Genomic DNA, 18,374 nt, shown 5'->3' with positions numbered 1-18,374 from the left:
ATCACAACACGACATCATGGTCTCACATAGACATGCACACACATACACCACGCCCACACCCACACACACCACAACACACACACACACAACCACACACACACAGCACATATATATACACACACACACACACACCACATACACACACACACAGACACACACACACACACAACACAAACCGCACGACCACGCACACACGCACCACACACGCACACACGACACACAGCAGCAGGCACACACACACAACACACGCCACACGCAATCTGCTATTACGTGCTTTTGAATATATAAGTATACTTTTCTGCTCTGCTGTCCTGTCTCTGCTTCTTCTCTCTCTCTCTTCACACACACACACACACACGAGCGCATCACACAGCCACACACACACCAACACACACTACACATCACACCACAACACACACAGCACACAGCACCACACACACGCACAACACACACTAACTAAAACGGTACTTAGCAATAGGTTTACATGGCGCATCATAATGTTGCCGGAAGCCAATAAAATAATGTTTGGCTGCATTGTGCTGTTAATACAGCCACTTAAGGAGCGTACATTGGCTAATTAGCCATGCATATTCCAGTAAGACCAAACGCCGATACTATATGGTGAACTGAGTCACGGTTACACCAAGAGGACACGCAATGTCATAGATCAAGACGGGCCGTGTTGCCCCACCGACGAGTAAGACAACCATATACACAGTGTGCAGTCGCCCTATAATATCTGCACCATCTGAAAGAATTCATCAGAATATGCAATTGTCAGCTTCAGGCTGGGATTCTTCTATAAGCCAATACGTGGTCTGTTGTCTCCTTTCCACTACAAGCAAATGAAAATAGCATGCTCCGCAGTGTAGAGTACAATGTTTCTAAGTGGGGCGGTGTTAGGAGTGAGTACATGAGTGCATGTGAGAGATAGCGTGGCGTGTTTGCCAGCCTACAGTGTGCTTGTGTCTACGTGTGTGTGTCGTGTGTGTGTGTGTGTGTGTGTGTGTGTGTGTGTGTGTGGTGTGTGTGGTGTGTGTGTGTGTGTGTGTGTGTGGGTGGGGTGTGTGGTGGTGTGTGTGTGTGTGTAGTGTTAGTGTGTGTGTGTGTGTGTGTGATGTGTGTTGTGGAGTGGTGTGTGTGTGTGGTGTGTGTGATGTGTGTGTGTGTGCTGTAGTGTGTTTGGTGTGGGTTGTGTGTGTGTTGTGTGTGTGTGTGTGTGTGTGTGTGTGTGTGTGTGTGTGTGTGTGTGTGTGTGTGTGTGTGTGTGTGTGTGTGTGTGTGTGTGTGTGTGTGACTGCGCGTCTCTCGCGGGCCTATGCGTGCGCGTGCCTGTGAATAGCAGAGATTTTATATAGGTTTGGTTATTTGGCTTCTGTTATGTTTCTTGTCGGGAGTTTAAAACTCCAATAACGTCAATAGTCTCACTAATATAACACTACTAAAATAACATAAACTCTCTAAATAATGAGAAATTGCCTACCCATAAAACCGCATGTCCACTAAAATGCACTTGCCGTACGCGTATATGTGTTTGTAAAATTACCATCAATTGAACCATTCCACGGGGCTCCGATTTGAAGTTTCCGACTGCGTCGAGCAACTCTCTCGTCTGCTCACTAATATGTATCTTCAAAGCTGCAAAGTATTATCAATTCGTGCGATATATATAAATATATATGCACATATCACATATCACATTTCATCATCACAGACATCAAAGATGTGTATGCATTGTATGTATGTATTAGTGTGTGTGTGTGGGGGGAGGGCGTGCGTGCGTGCGTGCGTGCGTGCGTGCGTGCGTGCATGCATAAATGTGCGTGTGCGTGCGCGTGTTTGCGGCGTCTCTTCTCCTGGCTATTCAATTCTATGTATTATAGGAAATATATGACACCATATAATCTATTATAATTGGAATGCTATGAATCCATTGATGTCCGTGTGTTTCACTATTATATATTCATTATAGGTATATATATATATATATGAATATATTTATTTATTCATTTATTTATATCCTGTAAAAGCGAGAGAAAGAGGGCGAGACTGAAGTTTAAACGTGTTTCTGGTTGGAAGCACTCTGTGCTTGATTAATCGTATCATAATTACCCTGTTGGATCGCGACCTAGTTATGGAAAAGCGTGCATCTCTTTCATCAGGGTAATCTATCGGAACACTCGCTTTGATTCACATTGATGATTCAGCCGCTTACATCCGTACCGGGAGTGAATAATAGAGACCGTACTAACGTAAACTCCTCGTATATTTGTTAAAAATATACAGGTGTCTGATATTTATACAAAGATTAATTACCTTCTCCGTTAGATTCCATGCGGGAGGCTGTATTCACTGTATCACCGAAAAGGCAGTAGCGAGGCATTTTTAGACCCACCACGCCACTAACACATGGACCTGCCGTACAAATATGAACAGCCAAGAATAAAAACCAAACAGTGCCATCACGCCGGTGCTCTATTTGTGAGCCAAGACATCATTAAGCTGGTAAAGTTTACCTCGTTTTACCCTCGACAACACTGTACGTGTGATGGAAATGGAAAAACTTTGGTTGGTGAAAGCGTTTCTGGTTATTTTAAAGCTAATACCAGTTAAAATCGCGAATACAAAAATATTCATATGAAGTAATTTAAGATTGTTAACATCACAAGAAGATAATAAATAGAGCGCAACGAGATAGCGAAGACGAATTGGGATGTAGAGCTTAATATTCTCTCTATTATATATACTCTCTCTATAATATACTCTACCACCTGAAAACCGTGAGCAAATTTATCTCGCTATGAACAAGACGATTCTCTAGTACACGCAATAATAATAGTAGCATGGTTAGCTCTACACGTGTAACCCTCTGCTCACGTTACAGAGAGCGCATAGGCTCCTATATTCGCTCTCATGTAGCGGCAGCGAAGGGCTACACGTGGCGATCTGTAATACAGTAATCTATACGCAAATCTCAAGTATAAATAAACTTGGTACAAAAAGAATTCCGGGCTTCTACAAAACATGGGAAGCGTTTCTACGTATAGGAGAAAAATTTCGATTAGCAAACTCGAATGCACGCCGATGCGAAGTCTTATGCTGTGCTGCGGTCTGTGCTCGATACGAAAAAGACTGATGGCGTCGAGTAGCGATAGTGACATCCTGCAGATCTCGCGAGCGTGCATAATGCCGTTACGTATGGGCAGGCCTGACACGACCATGTAGGCGTCTCCGATCGTCTCAACCTGTGTAAGTGGTAATCGTCGCTTGTAGGTTCAAATTTTAAATGTTTATTTCCGCTTTCAGATTATATATCATCACGAGTGTATAATATATAGATAATCCTATTATATATTTCTGATATTATTAAATCTTTATTGCATGGACTTCATGACAGCCTTTTTCACTGAGAAAAAAATCTGAGAAATGTAATAGAGAGTTAATTGAGCAGTTAAAATAATAAAATTTCTGAGTGATACTGTACAAAACAGCGCATAGGCCTATATAGCACATAATTATATAATATATATATATTACACTATTATTGTCTGTATTATATATAAGTTTATTATATATATCAGTGAACGGTGTCCGACTTTATTTTTTCCGCGATTGTAAAATTTATGCAATAAGCAGATGTTTGCATCTAAACCGACTATATGTGCATTCTGACATACACACACAACTACGCGAAGCCATTGTACGTGAGTGCGTACATGCGTGTGTGCATGCGTATGTTTGTATGTGCGCGCGTGATAATTCTAACCGATAAGCTCTAGTAAATTAAAGTTGTAGTTTACGTGAAACGCAGCCAGTGGTCAAATTTTAACGAAAGCAGAGTAGGAGGGAGGGAGGATAGGACCAGACTTGGAACATAATTAAACAGAAAAACTACAGGTGTCACATAATAAACGCTAAAATGTGCGCATTTACTAGTATTATCAGACTCGTCCAGCGAGGTTATTTCATTAACATGTATGTATTATAATAGAGGAAAAAGCATCTAGTTACTTTCTAAGAAGAAATTTGCTACTAGCTATGTCGATCGTCATTATTTTACCTTATACACGTCATAATTGAGTACAATGGTATCAAAGCAGGTGTAGAGGTCGTTCAGCAGGTTGACTACCTGTAACAAACCGTAACCGTTGTGAAATGCATCTGCGAACCTAATTTCATTCGACCCCTATTATACAGTTATTGTATTTTTATTATACATGTGCAAGAGCGGATCCAGAGAAGATCCAGGGCATCAGCCCCCATTACAAACCGGTTTCTTACAATAGGTGGCAAAGTTTATTCTTAGTTGAAATAAATTGTTTCAGTTTAGTAAATGATATGATGAAGGAATGATAATATATAGTCAAAGTTATATATATATATATATATATATATATATATAAGGCTAACTACCTGGCTTTACCCAAGCTAGGTCACACCTCTGGCTAGCTATAGCCCGTCGCATAATAGTCAAGTTTGACTGCGTCGACTTACAGTACAGATACAGATACAGATATATAAACGTGCGTGAGTGATTGCGCGCATGAGAGATGTACGCGCATACAGGGCACAAAGTAAAATACGATGAATATACAGAAACGGATATATCGGAAAAGCGAGTCACACAATTGATGACGCTTGGTACGTGCTGCGACCATTACGCGACGGGTATCGTTTTAAAAGCACGGACTCCATTATAGGATTTCACGTTTCATATGTTCAGCCACTACCAATGACTTTTGTGTGACTGGCTATATTTCGAAGTTTATATTTACCTCTAGCGGTGAACTTTCAGAGCAGAGCGCCGTGAAACCAACGGTGTCGCTAAAATAGATCGTTACGTTTTCAAATGTCTCCGGCTCGACCGTCTTCCCTGCAATCAGCTGCTTAGCAACGCTCCTGGAAAAACATTACCACAGTGGCGATACTCGCAGCACGATAGCAAGAATTTGCGTGAAAGGGTTAACATGAATTTGTAATTATTTGACATATATTTACAAATCGTCATTAATACGAAATGTATTTAGGATAACTAAAGTTTGCAAAGCTTCTAACTAAAGATAACTAAAACTGCAGATCTCACTAAAAGTAATACCGAACGCTGAACGTAGTAGTTATTTGTGATATGAACCTTGGTAAGATTTCATAGAGAAGCTCTTCCGACTTTCGTTTCTCTTCGTGAAATGCTCGGGTTCTCTCATCAACGAGGGATTCGAGGTTATTAGCGTACTGCTCCATCCTGCTAAGCAGGTGATCCATAAGGTTACTCCCGTGCTTATTAAACCTTGATGAAAAAAAACGTAAAAAGTAGATCGCAGAAAAATCGCAGAAATTGGATCGTCGTTTAGAACGCAACTCGTACTACCCCTGCGGCTCACCCGACAAGTTCATCGGACACAGGAGCGCGTACACACGCACGAACGTAAACACACGCACACATACATACATGCGCACGTACACACGCAAGCGCAAACTCACGTCGTACGCACACGCGCGCCCCACATACGCGCACACGCGCACACGCACGCAGGTACTAGCGCACGCTGCATACCCTGCTGTTTGCTTTAGAGTAGAGCGTATGCTAGGGAAGCTGGGTCGCGTCATGACGTCATCATGCCAGCATGTCGTCATCAGCCCGTAGAGCTGCGGTTCGCAGCTTGCCGGGTCCACAACCGGTCTCCACGGCTTACCTGATACCTCCTTCAATTTGTCAATGATCTCTATATGAACAGATGTTAAGATTAAATAATTAATTAAATTAATGTTCGACTTATACAAATATCTAAATATTGTTTAAATAAATTAATTCAATCAATGTTACATGCGAAAAGTTTGCGCTTGTCTATTTTCATATAGCTACCGCTGTTTAACTGTGATTGTGCTGACAAGCTATGGCATTCTTCGATAGTGAAATGTGCAAATTTTCTAACAACTTTGCTTTTTCATTATTGATTATTTAATCAGCGAGTTATTGCGCGCGACTGGCTTTCTATAAAAACAGGAAGAATTTTTTATGCATATACTGATGATTCCGATGCAACAGAAATATGAAACGCACGTAATTTACATTGTTAGAGTTTACATTTAATGAGATTTCTTCAAACTGAGTCCGCATTGTTTAATATCGCTATATATATATATATATATGCGTCCGTGCGTGCTAAGTACGTGCCTGCCTCTGAATGCGTACGTGCGTGAGTATGTTGCGCACGTGTATGTGAGTGTGCGTGTGTGTGTTTGTGGTGTGTGTGTGGTGTGTGTGTGTGTGTGTGTGAGTGTGTGTGTGTGTGTGGTTGTGTGTGTGTGTGTGTGTGTGTGTGTGTGTGACGTGTGTGTGTGTGTGTGTGTGTGTGTGCGTGCGTGTGTGGGTGCATATGCATGTGTGTGTGTGCGTGTGCGTGCGTGCGTGTGTGGGTGTGTGTGCATGTGTGTGTATGTGCGTGCGAGCGCGCGCGTATGCGTAGCTGTACTCTCACTGTATTTTATAGGTCGATCTCGGATATGATCCATTATGGATTGTTAATAGACACATGCATCATCATTGGCTGGTAAGTACGGTTTATATAGGATATCTTTGATAAGAACAGACCAGCAGGTTCGCAGATCAGCATTTCGTACGGACCAAGCCGCGTGATGATTTCCTGTAGAATGATAGCGAAGCTGAACACGTCGCCCTTCTGGGAGCAGGCTGCCTCCACGAAGGAAACATGCGGTAGGAGCTCCGGTGCTGTCCACAGGAGCCCTGCGAGAATGCATCAGTTCATTGAGATAATTACTTTATACTTACTTAACTTATATACTTATAATACTTACTTATATTTATACGTTTTACTTAGTAGGTACATAATTACTTTATGGCTCAACGGCGACGAGTGATACATAATGCATCAGTATATAGTCAAGACTATTTATAATGATTCTGGCAACAGATTCCACTTTAAATAACTTATATCGAATCCTCACGGAGTATAGGGCAATAGATCTGTGGCCCGTAGTAACGGGACAGGCCTCCCCCCTCAGCTCGGCACTTATAACGTCTAAAAAATGTCATCTTTCTTCTTGCTTGCAATTTTCTTTGCAAAGGTATACAAGATGAATATAATAATTTTAATGCATTATAAGTTTCGCGACGATAAACCTAAATGGCTGAAACCTAACATAAACCTAACATGGCTGAAGTGTAGTTTTCTAGTGACTTCACGTTAAATGGATTGCGCAAGTTGACTGATGTAGTCATAGCACATCACGTCAGGTTATTTTGAGGACTCATCGCCAAAAACCGTCACCACTCATGACACCTTTTAATTTCGCTAATTCGCTTTAAAACGAATAAAGTTAGTAAGTCTTATAATAACGCCTCCTACTCGACAACATAAAGAAAAGGCGGTACCATCGATAATCCGTCCTTTCTGCAATGTGTGAGACATATTTATTCTTGTTAAAATGTGTAGTTCGTAGACAATAACAACTTTTTATCTGACCCGGAAATCTATTTTGTGTCGTGAACAAATTGTGTCGTTGAAATGCCAACAAAATCTCTTAAATTACGCTCTAATATAACGAATGGCTTGTTATATAGATTTTACGTTTTTGTTTCTCGTTTTATATCGACAGCTTCCGCCTTTTTTCTTACCTAATTTATCTACAAATAACAAAAGTATACAACATCTATGAAAAATCAGAGTTTAACTTTCGTTCACCGTGAATGCAACGGAATTTTTCTCGCAATTCGGGCAACAATGTTGTATTTAAACGCTGCAGCGCCGTAGCGGGTGGCCGAACGTTGCTTTCGTAATTGACTGTTCCCTGCGCAGCAGTTGCTAGGGCCTACAGGAACCGCACCTCTATAATAAACCTGTTGATTCTGTTCGGACTGGGACGCCTCAGTGGTGCGTAGAGTTCGTAGGCCAAAGTCAGTAATCTTCACAACGAAGCGGGCGTCTATAACACAGTTGGTCGACTTAAGGTGGCCATGAACGCGTATCGCCGAGTCGTGAATTGCTGCCATCCCCTTAAACATAAAATAGGTAACAACAAAAATCGCATGAATCCATGGCGTCCAACGTACCGTAAACACTGCAGAATAGTAAGCTGTGGATGGCTCCATGGATCTCTGACCCAGTGATCCGCACTACGTCTGACCATGAATTGCAGTAACATGAATGATAGACGTCCAGAATTATATCGTTTGTGGAAAGTATAGCAACACTGTGTACATCTAATAAAGTCCCTATTAGCTTATATTATTATATTATATTATTATATTAGCTTATATATAGCTTTACAGCCCGCTTGTAATTTGACAGAAGAAACCCGCATTCATGCATGACGATACCCGAGCACCATGGTTGATTATTCCAATAAAGTACATTTGTGTAATCGCGATTTTAGATATAAAATATATAATAATAGAATCTATTATTATTCACTCCTGATATTATGCTATGATATTAAATCTATATTATACACTCCTGATAATATATGGTACCACCGTCCTGTGTAACCAGCAGATTTGTGAACAATATCATATAGGTTTTAATAAATAAAGTGATATTAGCAAATATTAGCCTGAAGGCGTAGGGATGGACAGTCGGGTGGAACATGGATCGAGGGCATGGGAAACCGAGAGTCGTTGTGGCGGGATGACGTGAGATAGTAGGTCTATAGTGTGGTGACGTTCGGTCTTGGAAACACGTTATGTTCAGTAATATAATACAAGTGTACGCATATAGCAGAGTAGGTATGGATGGGGCAGAGTAGGTCGGTGTTTGAAGTATAAGGTGTAAAATACTTTGTCGTCGATTGTGCATACAAACACACGAATACATTTTTACCCGCAAAACCATTTAAACTCGAAGCAATGAATTCGCATACGCTGTGAAAGATATAATCCGCGTAGACCTATTATTCAAACCGCAAAGCATGCATGCAATCTGCAGTGCCTATTGAAATTAGTGCTACGTGCTAATTTAGCCACATGCACGTGCGGAGGACGCAAAAACGCGTACCGTAAGGCGCACACGCGAGTCCGCGTTTCATAGTTGGGTAATTAAACGCACGATTGGTTCAAATGGAGTTAATTACCTCCACGATGTCTCTTATTAACGAGAACTTGAATGACCAATCTATATCAATGGCGTTATTCTGCAGCATGTCCTTGGGCGCAGATACCATGGAGTAACAAATATATTAAAAATTAATTACTGTCGACAATTGAACGTGCATGCATGCATATAATATTATTATGTCCGTACCACGGCATATAACGAATGTCACGTTCCACAGACAGTAATTATTGGAGAAAAAACACACCTAATGATAGTTCGTTTGCTTTTATGAGTTTTCGCTAATATTCAATTATTCTTAGCCTCATGGCACACTACGCGATATTATATCAATTTGTAAACATTTTTACCTCGAAACTTAGCGAACATTCACATTTTGTAGTAAAGGTCATTTCAACTATTCAGGCATACTGAGCAAAATCGTTGTAGGTATTGCTCCCAGGAAACACATGATTGAGTCGTTTAATATTCGTCGCAGCAAAACGAACGGAAAACGTTCGCACACACGTACTAACAGAGACGCTGTGCCTAACAGCGAACGTGACTACGCCGCGATATCTTTCTAATGACGCGAAATACCTGCAAACTGCCCTTTTGACAATAGTCGGTGAGGATTGCTGCGTCGCTTAGCTGTTCGTCTGTGACTATGCCTACGATTCGGTTGATATTGTCGTGTTGTAACTGTCGCAGCTAGAGGGCAGAACACAATAATAAATTCATATCGATTATGCACTCAAAAACGTCATAAATATTCACTAGTATTCCTAGTAAAACAGATATGCATGATTATGTACGGTAACGATGTAGATTTTATGCGAAATAAAAATAACGAGAGTATGTCGTTTTCCTACGGCAACCGTGACCACAAATATCTTGTGCAGATACACTTAGTTTTCCATCCACCAACCATATACCTAACTTAAATTGCAATCCGAATTCGAATTCGCTAACCAGAGTTCTAACCAATAGTCATGGTCCGAATTCTTAGCAAAACTTTAACTATACCCCTAACCGTAACCGCGAGCGCAGTTGTATACTACGTTGTGGTTGCTGCGCGTTTCGACCTCTAGCACCTCGTTTAACTCCACCAATAGCGACTTTTTGATGACTAGCTGCTTTACTCCGAGTCGTTTAATGACAACCTGCCTGGCCTGCGAAGGATAAAGAAGATGATATGTATTAAAACATGTGTGTATCATTTACTATTTAGTTGCACACGCAACAAGATGATCACTCATGTACGCACGTGCGCGCGCACACACACACACCGTTGTGTCAGAACGCGGAATTTCACTGATATTTTTTTTTCATTATAATGTGGCGATTATTCTCGAAAATTCCTCGATGTAATGTAAGGTTTGCACGCGTAATCATAGATACGCCGGCACATCCTATTTCACTCTATTGGAAAGCAAACACAGGAGCACACACATTGCAGTCGCAAAAAAATCGCCGTTTTCCGCTCGTATAAAATAATCGGCTAGACTCGATTAGCGTAATTTTAAGTTTGAAAGCCTACATACGCCGTGCTTAGACTCACTTTGTACACTGCAAACGTCGCGAATTGCTGAGGCTTATTTGTTCCCGCTCGAGATGCCAATGTCTCATCACTTCTTTGAGAGTTCTAAAAAAAAAACTTGGAAAAATGTGTATACACACATGTGTGTACCGCCCGCCCAACATAACACATACACATACAACACACGACAATCCCCCCCCCAAACACACACGAACCGCCCACACACACACAGACCCCCGCCACGACACACACACAAAGACACCCCCCCCCCGGCGGCGCACGCACACACACAACACAACAACATTGCACACACACACACATCAGCACAGCACCACGACACGGCAAGGGGCGGTAGCATAGCACTAAGCACGTTCAGCAACGGCAATCTCTACTAACTAGTACGTGTATATATCGGTAGGGGGTATATTATATAGTAGAATGAGGCGATATTAAACAATGCGGACTCGGTTTGACGAAATCTTATTAAATGTAAACTCTAACAATGTAAAATGGCGTACGTTTCATATTTCTGTGGCATCGGAATCATCAGTACATAAAAAAATTCTTTCTGTTTTTATAGAAAACGAGTCGCGCGCCATAACTCGCTGATAAAATAATCAATAATGAAAAAGCAAATTTCACCCAAAAATACACATTCGCGTAAGAAGATTATTCTGAGAAGTAACGTAAGATGGAAGGCGAATTAATAATTCCCATAGGGGCGCCCACATGTTGTAAGCTACTTACCATCGCGCTGAACGACAACAGCGAAACACTGTAAACTCGTCGCGTGTTTTGTAGCGTGATGTCTGCCCACATCACCTTCCACCACATGTCTCTTAGATCCGCCTCGTTTCGCAACTTTCTGTTTACGGTTGTAAGAGAACGACCATATTACACTATATGATAGCATAGGTAGGATATTGCCTACAAAACATATAGAGGGAGCAGCACCACGATTTTATCTAACAAGAAAATACGTAGCTTCCCTGCCTTCAGTACACCCTGAGTTGCAGTATTGGATTTTCGTAACTCATCGTAAGACACCCCACCCCATTGCTTACACGTGTTACTGTGCGGGAAAACTAAACACAACCCCAATACCTGTATATAAGCATTGTGATAACAACGCCGACAAGCGCAAGCATTGATATTCCTGATATTATCCATGTAGGTAGTTTCTCTGCAAAGTTAAATAATATGCTCGTTAATAATATGCTGAACTAAATAACATGCTTGTAATGTTTTTGAACTCTACCTCGCTAAGGGATTGTAGGGGTTTCAAACTAGTGGGGAACGATGACAAGACATTAAAAAATGGTGCGGCCTGCTTAAAACACCTGCTAGTAAAAGGATGTCAATAAAGGACGTCAGTAAAAGGACGTCCTCTACTTTATTGGTAAACACAAGCAAATTATGCTTCACTGAAAGTTTGGCGCAGATGTTTTAGAGAGAAGGACCGATTATCATATCACAGAAGAATATATAATTTAATAGAAATTTACAGACGCTAAACACGTATTACATTTGGTCTCACATGTCGATTCTATATCATCAGATACATACCGCGGTATTTTCAAAATACATTACACTCTCTTCTGTGGGTATACGTCATCTTCGGTAGACATGGGACTTTCTATTAAACTGCATGAAATGCTCTCGCGAGAGTTACAGTATATACATTATACTTACACTATAGTACAAGTTCGTCAAGTAATCCTGTGGCGAATGTATAAAAGAGCCTACGGAGTGTCATACGGGTAGTCATACGGCAACAGCGAGCAAGTTTGGTATTTTTATTTCAAACAGGTAACTGATAGACAATTATACAAAGTAAGATTACCTATCCGTTTGCAGATGGGGTTATCACCCCAGAAACCGCAAACGGGGACATCTGGGGGCGGCCCATGCCCACCCGGCCATGCAATCGGCACGTCTGGTAGAAACTCAATCATCTTGTGCTTGGCGTAGTAATTGGCCACAACCTGAATAAAAAAGACATATAAACGTATATAAACGTAACATGCGAAAACATTTCCAACATTAAATTAAACACTCGCAGTGACGCCTCTGACCGCACGCGATACTTGAATAAATTAAATAGTTTCCTCATAAAGTGCCTAGCAGATCCGACGATGATATGTAGGTAAGCGAGTGAAGCTGTCTCTCTATGAAATGCGATGTTCCTGGAGTAGCCCCTTACTTTCCGGCAAGCCAATTACACATGAAAACGCCGAATTCACCCCCATTTCTCCGGGTAAACGTAGCAAAGTTTCAGCATTCCTCGAACAAGACACGTTCCAAAACGCCCCAATTTTTCGTTTGCACAGATGGACAAGCTGATTTGCTGAAGCAAGAAGGTGAATTCGATAAAATATGCAACGTAAATAACGCCAATTGTACTTTTATGGAGCATTAATTGGTTACTTTATATAATTTTAAAATACATACAAAAACTAATTAATTGATCGTATTATATAAATATGTAACGTAAATCACGCCAATTATACTTTTATGGAGCATGAATCAGTTACGGGCCGCCATGCAGGACAGGCATTTTTGTACCTATAAACTTGACAAAAATGAGTTTTGTGAACACAAAACTCAATTCTGTCAATCCTGTCCCACAAAACTCAATTTTGTGAACACAAAACTCAATTCTGTCGAACCGGTTCCACAAAACTCAATTTTGTAAACACAAAACTCAATTCTGTCAACCTGTCCCAGAGAAGGCAATTTGTAAACCACATTTTTTTGCTGTGTCCCTTCTTTGTGTTGTGCTCCTTCGCAGTGTGTTGCTCCGGTTTCTCGTGCTTTTGTTGGTGTTGGGCGACTGGTCTCGCGCCCCACGGGTCTTTCCTTCCGCGCCGCTCCGACTTGCGTGGCCCCGGGCCCGCGCCCCACGCGTTCTCCCTGGCTCTGGTTTTTTTTTTGTGTGGGCGTGGGGTCTGCGAAACTCAAAATTCTCAATCACTCCCACCAATAACTCATTTTTTCCAAACTAGTCACACCCCGAATCACTCACCCTGCTTATATTGGAGGTGCAGTGTTCCGGTGCTAGTTCGCTCGGGCTTTCTGTTCGTCTTTTTATCCTCATTAAAAGTACACTCATTCTGTCATATGAATAAACACATGATTGGCTACCCCATGGTCCTTATTTACCACACTTCTCTCTCATTCCACTTTCTTGCTCAATGTATCCTTCTCACACTCTTTTCCATATATTTGTCTCTCAACAAAATCTATGTTTTTTGTAACCGGATTGACATTCAATTGAGTTTTTTTCTTATCAACATTTAACTTTGTCTAAGCCCGGATTGAGACAGAATCTAAGTCTTTGTGTTTCTCAAAAATTACCGTTTGTGATGTACAGGATATGACTTAGAATGAGTTTGTGTTACACATTTCCGCGCCAAACTTTAGCTCCCTTTGCTGGACAAGGATTTTGACAGAATTGTAGTTTTGTGGGTACTATCTGGATTTTTGACTCAGAACTTTTTGTTATTTTTCGTGTCTTTCACCTATTTTTCTTGAAAATTCCGTGTGGTTGTTTCATTTTCTGTTCTAACTTTACTATGTACAGGTCGCCGTGTGGGCTTGGCAAATCTCTGGTTCCTGTTCCAGTGGCGCCCTCGTTGCTAATCATTTTCTGAGTCGGGAGTTAGGAATCGTTTTTGCTGACATTGGGTCCGCTGCCTGCCTTTAAAATATGCAATGCCTGAAATCAACTTCCATATGCCCGAAATAGCGTCTTTCCGTCTAGCGATCCAAATTCTAGTATTCGTGATGAGTAATTTTTGTGCGTATACTCGGGTGTTCTTGTGTGCCGTGTCCTTGCATTTTCCCTCACGTTATCTGATTCACTCAATGAGCTCTTCTAAATCTCATTTATGAAAAGCCCAACGTTGACGTTGAAATTTTGTTGTCATAGGATCCTATCGTATCTTGGTTCACGAAATGTCTATGAGTACATAGCCGTTCCGTACGTATAGTTAGATGTTTATTGCTTAATATTATGAAGACTATAACAGTGATTTTAATGTTTATGTTTTTGATAAGCTTCGAAGTTTTTCATTTGCTTTATTTTTCAATCAAATCGAGTTATTTGTGAAGCGAACATATACTGCTGCGTTATTATGTTGCCTTTGGAGCAGATGCTTAGAACAACTCAAACGCCTATATTAATATACATACATGCAATAATATATAATTAAATTCATATATTATATATCTTATAAATTTATTATTTGTTAGCGGTGTATATATATAGTTATACCTAGAGAGAGAGAGAGAGAGAGAAGAGAGAGAGAGAATACATATCTAATCGGTATAAAATGAACAGACGTCTCGCTAGCGCTCTATCTAATCGATTATCCGCTGCTATTACGCTGCGAAGCTTCGATTGCCACTCGCGGCTGTAAGGCGGCTGCCGTCACTGCGATCTGCTCCGCTCTCTATCTGTCTCATTTTAAATCCGCGATAAGGTATATTAAATGGGTGACGGAATCGTGAAATGAGGACGACTGCAACTCCGCTCACTTTAAAAGATGACAACGTGGAACGCAGATATCTTACAGGCTTTTGTTGCCTAAACACTCTTTAGGTAGTATCCTATACCGTCAATATTTTCAAGTATGACTAGGTCCCCCTAATATTTTAAATCTTGTGAAATTGCAATAACCGTTTTATAAGTGCATGGTTTAGGATGTTTCAACTAAGGAGTATACTATGGTAGGCCTATATAATATAATTATGTTAAAACGTTATAGAATAATAAAAATATAACAATTTAAATAAAATAAATAATATACGCATAAAATGGGATTGTTGCGATAGTCTCTTTTTTCCAACTAGATTACTAAGAGGAGCGATTCTGTCACTTATTACATTTTTTCGTGGTTATATCATCACCGACATATATCAGCTGTACGTTCCCTACTATTCCATACGACTCATGGTGGTCTGTATCGTTGAATACGCTCTAATAATATAATCTTTATTCATTTTAGTTTTCCTGTTCTAATCGCCTCGTTTGTATCTTGATTTTTAGTTTGATCAGGTGACGACGTCGTAGCCGTTTGGTTTTCGCGCTCCAAGTTCAATCTGAGATCCAGAAGCGCAAATCTAATTTTCTCGCGATATTCATGGTTCACTTGCTTTATTTTCACTTCTAAAACAAAACTAAATAACAGATATTCAACCTGTGCAATATATGGCCAAAGTGTTTATATTTTCTATTCTATTACTCGGTGCTGCGTCGCCATCATTATGCAAAAGAAATCAGGGTATACAGGAGATGATGAACAATAAAATAGCATGCTTTGCTAGTGTATATGTCTTGACTCTTTTGCTCTTTCGGTTCTTGCTTCTGTTCTTCTTCTCTTTCTTGCTTCTATCGTTATTCTTGTTTTCTTTTCCTCTTTTTTTTACTGTGTCACTTCCTCTTCTTCTCTTTTTTCCTCATCATTGTCACAATTGGCGCTTATGTTCATCTTTCTCTTCTTCTTTGTCTCGATTCTTTTATGTGCTTTTCCTCTCTGCTTCTTCTTCACTTCTTCTTCTTCTTTTCTTCTTTCTCTTCGTCATGCTTCTTCCTATTCTCTTTTTCTGCTGATAGGCCGTCAGAACTGTGCTCTAGCCGTTCGCATTCTAACCTGCATCTGTAGATTACCTCCTGCCAACTGATCCCGTGGCTGTGCCCTATCTTTAATAAGTAATTCATGGCTCTTTCGCTCTCCACCCGCCCAGCCTCGCCATCGTATATTAAGTCTCCCCGCGTGTCTCATGTTAACTACACGCTGCGTACCCGGTCCGTACCGTAACCTGTTGACTGCCACGACTGCTGGAAGCTCAATTTCTTTCTCTGATCTTTTTATTCTTCTTGCTCCTTCATCTCTTCTTCTTCTCTTTCTTCTCTTCCAACTTCTTTTTTCCATCTTCTTCTCCTCTTCGCTTTTCTTCTTTTCTTCCTTCTTCTCTTCTTCTCTTCTTGTTCTTTCCTCCTCTTCTATTTCTTCTTCTTCTTCTTCTTTTTTTTTCTTCTTCTTCTTCTTCTTCTTCTTCACTTCCTTCTTCTTCTTCTATTTCTTCTTACAAACAGCTAATACTTTAACACCCAACGCAATGTCTACCAACATAACTCACGCACGTCTGCATTCTACCGTGCCCACGTTCTCACTGCTCTATGTTGCTCGCTACGCTGCCAGGTCACGCATTGGGCTTGTATAACTCTCTATCAACTGGCTAACCATGAGGATTTCACATAAATCCATTTGGTTAGGTTTAACGAGTAACAAAAAGTAACCGATGTTACTATTTCGAAGCGCTGTTGTGTCATACAAATCATCTTTGACATTTTACGTGGGTAGCACCACGCACAAGCTTCTTACAATTACAGGATAGAATGCATGTTGCTTTAATCGGCTCTATTACTCTAAACAGTATTTATTGATGCGCTTACTTACTTTTTTGTTTTTATTGTCAAAGCCATAGTCTTTTAGCGATCGCTTGTTAACTTCTAACGAAAATCTTTTGTGCGCTTCATTGGTTGGAACCAGTAGAGTTCCGACTAGTAGTGCCTGGAACGCTTCTTTGGCTTCCTGTAACGTAGACGATGTGCACACTGCATACTTTGAATATGTACGCGAGTACGTGCGCATTCGCCACCTCTGTCATCTCAAAATGGTCATGAATGCATAGGTCTTCTGGGAAAAATTATTTAGCGCCAACTGTTGTAGTAGTAGAGACAAAGCACCAGTGTTGATGTAAATTCAAGACTGTTCGATCTAAAAATGAACCTCGTTGCATCGTCCCTCCTTCCCGTTCATTGCATCGTAGTCGAACTTGTGTAACGAACGTTATGATAGTCGTGGTTTAATTAACTACACATAAACTGTCTGTAGTGCGTCCGAGACGTTATAATAGGGTAGCGAGATGCTTTCACTAACAATTATTATTAATGCTATTTGCGTTGATTGATCATGAATTCTACTACAGTAGAGTGATAATTTGTAGGCGGTGCATAGAGGCACATAGTGAAAAGAAGAGAAATAAAAATAGCGCGAAAAAGAGACAGTGAGAGAGAAGAAAGAATGGGATGGAGCGAGAGTGAGAAAGAAATGAAGCGACAGAGAGAGAGAGAGAGAGAGAAAGAGAACGAGAGAGAGAGAGAGAGAAAGAGAGAGAAAGAGGAGAAAAGCGCATAATTCTTACATTGTCTTTCCCGTCACAGTTCTTCCAGTTCGTTATATTTCCCATACTAACTGACGGTTCCAGTTCTATGACAAAAAAGACGAATTCTCCAGATGTCATTCCCTGTTCGCGAGCAGTCAGCAAAATATTACGCACCTTAGAGGAGTGGGCAGATATAAGAACGGCTGAAAAACATAAATTTACAGATATCATATTATTACTCAGCGGATTAAACACTATAAGCACTCATACACACAAACATACAGACGCACACGTGCGCATACACAGAAACACAGACACACGCAAATAAACGCAGCGCACGCTCGAGTATGCGTCCATGCACGTTCTTTCTTGTGTATTCAATCCATTAAGTAAGTAAATTATTGGGTAGCTTCTAATACACATAATACACTTTCACTATTATAACAACAATTTATTTTTATTTTATTCGCTGTTATAGCGTTTAGCACGAAAGTGTTGGAGCACCAGCAGCGGTATGGCGAGCGTGATTAGGAGCAGGGCTTACCTCGCGAATGCCTGCTGATGTAAGTCAGCAGTTTCCCGTAATCTGTGCTATTCACCTGACCGTTGAATGGAAA

At 40.7% G+C, this 18,374-nt stretch overlaps 2 protein-coding genes across 2 annotated transcripts; both read right to left on the bottom strand.

Moving 5' to 3' along the window:
• Positions 1-730: 730 nt before the first annotated feature.
• Positions 731-9,174, bottom strand: LOC106817138 (atrial natriuretic peptide receptor 1-like). Its single transcript, XM_014821785.1, has 11 exons — positions 9,085-9,174; positions 7,843-8,011; positions 6,590-6,742; positions 5,552-5,720; positions 5,132-5,266; positions 4,776-4,899; positions 4,061-4,129; positions 3,071-3,245; positions 2,317-2,415; positions 1,547-1,638; positions 731-748 (listed from the first exon to the last, which is right to left on the bottom strand). Exons 1-11 carry the CDS (start codon positions 9,172-9,174, stop codon positions 731-733), a joined length of 1,293 nt encoding a protein of 430 aa, XP_014677271.1.
• A 292-nt stretch (positions 9,175-9,466) lies between these two features.
• LOC106817137 (guanylate cyclase 2G-like) lies at positions 9,467-11,418 on the bottom strand. The gene is made up of 5 exons (XM_014821784.1): positions 11,332-11,418; positions 10,606-10,689; positions 10,139-10,216; positions 9,645-9,755; positions 9,467-9,475 (listed from the first exon to the last, which is right to left on the bottom strand). The coding sequence occupies exons 1-5, from the start codon at positions 11,416-11,418 to the stop codon at positions 9,467-9,469; spliced, it is 369 nt and encodes a 122-aa protein (XP_014677270.1).
• Between the last annotated feature and the right edge of the window lie 6,956 nt (positions 11,419-18,374).

Source organism: Priapulus caudatus, unplaced genomic scaffold (assembly GCF_000485595.1).
Source record: "Priapulus caudatus unplaced genomic scaffold, Priapulus_caudatus-5.0.1 Scaffold1606, whole genome shotgun sequence".
Lineage (NCBI taxonomy): Eukaryota > Metazoa > Priapulida > Priapulimorpha > Priapulimorphida > Priapulidae > Priapulus > Priapulus caudatus.
Note: the sequence above shows the minus strand (reverse complement) of the source record. Positions and strands in the feature narration are given on the sequence as shown.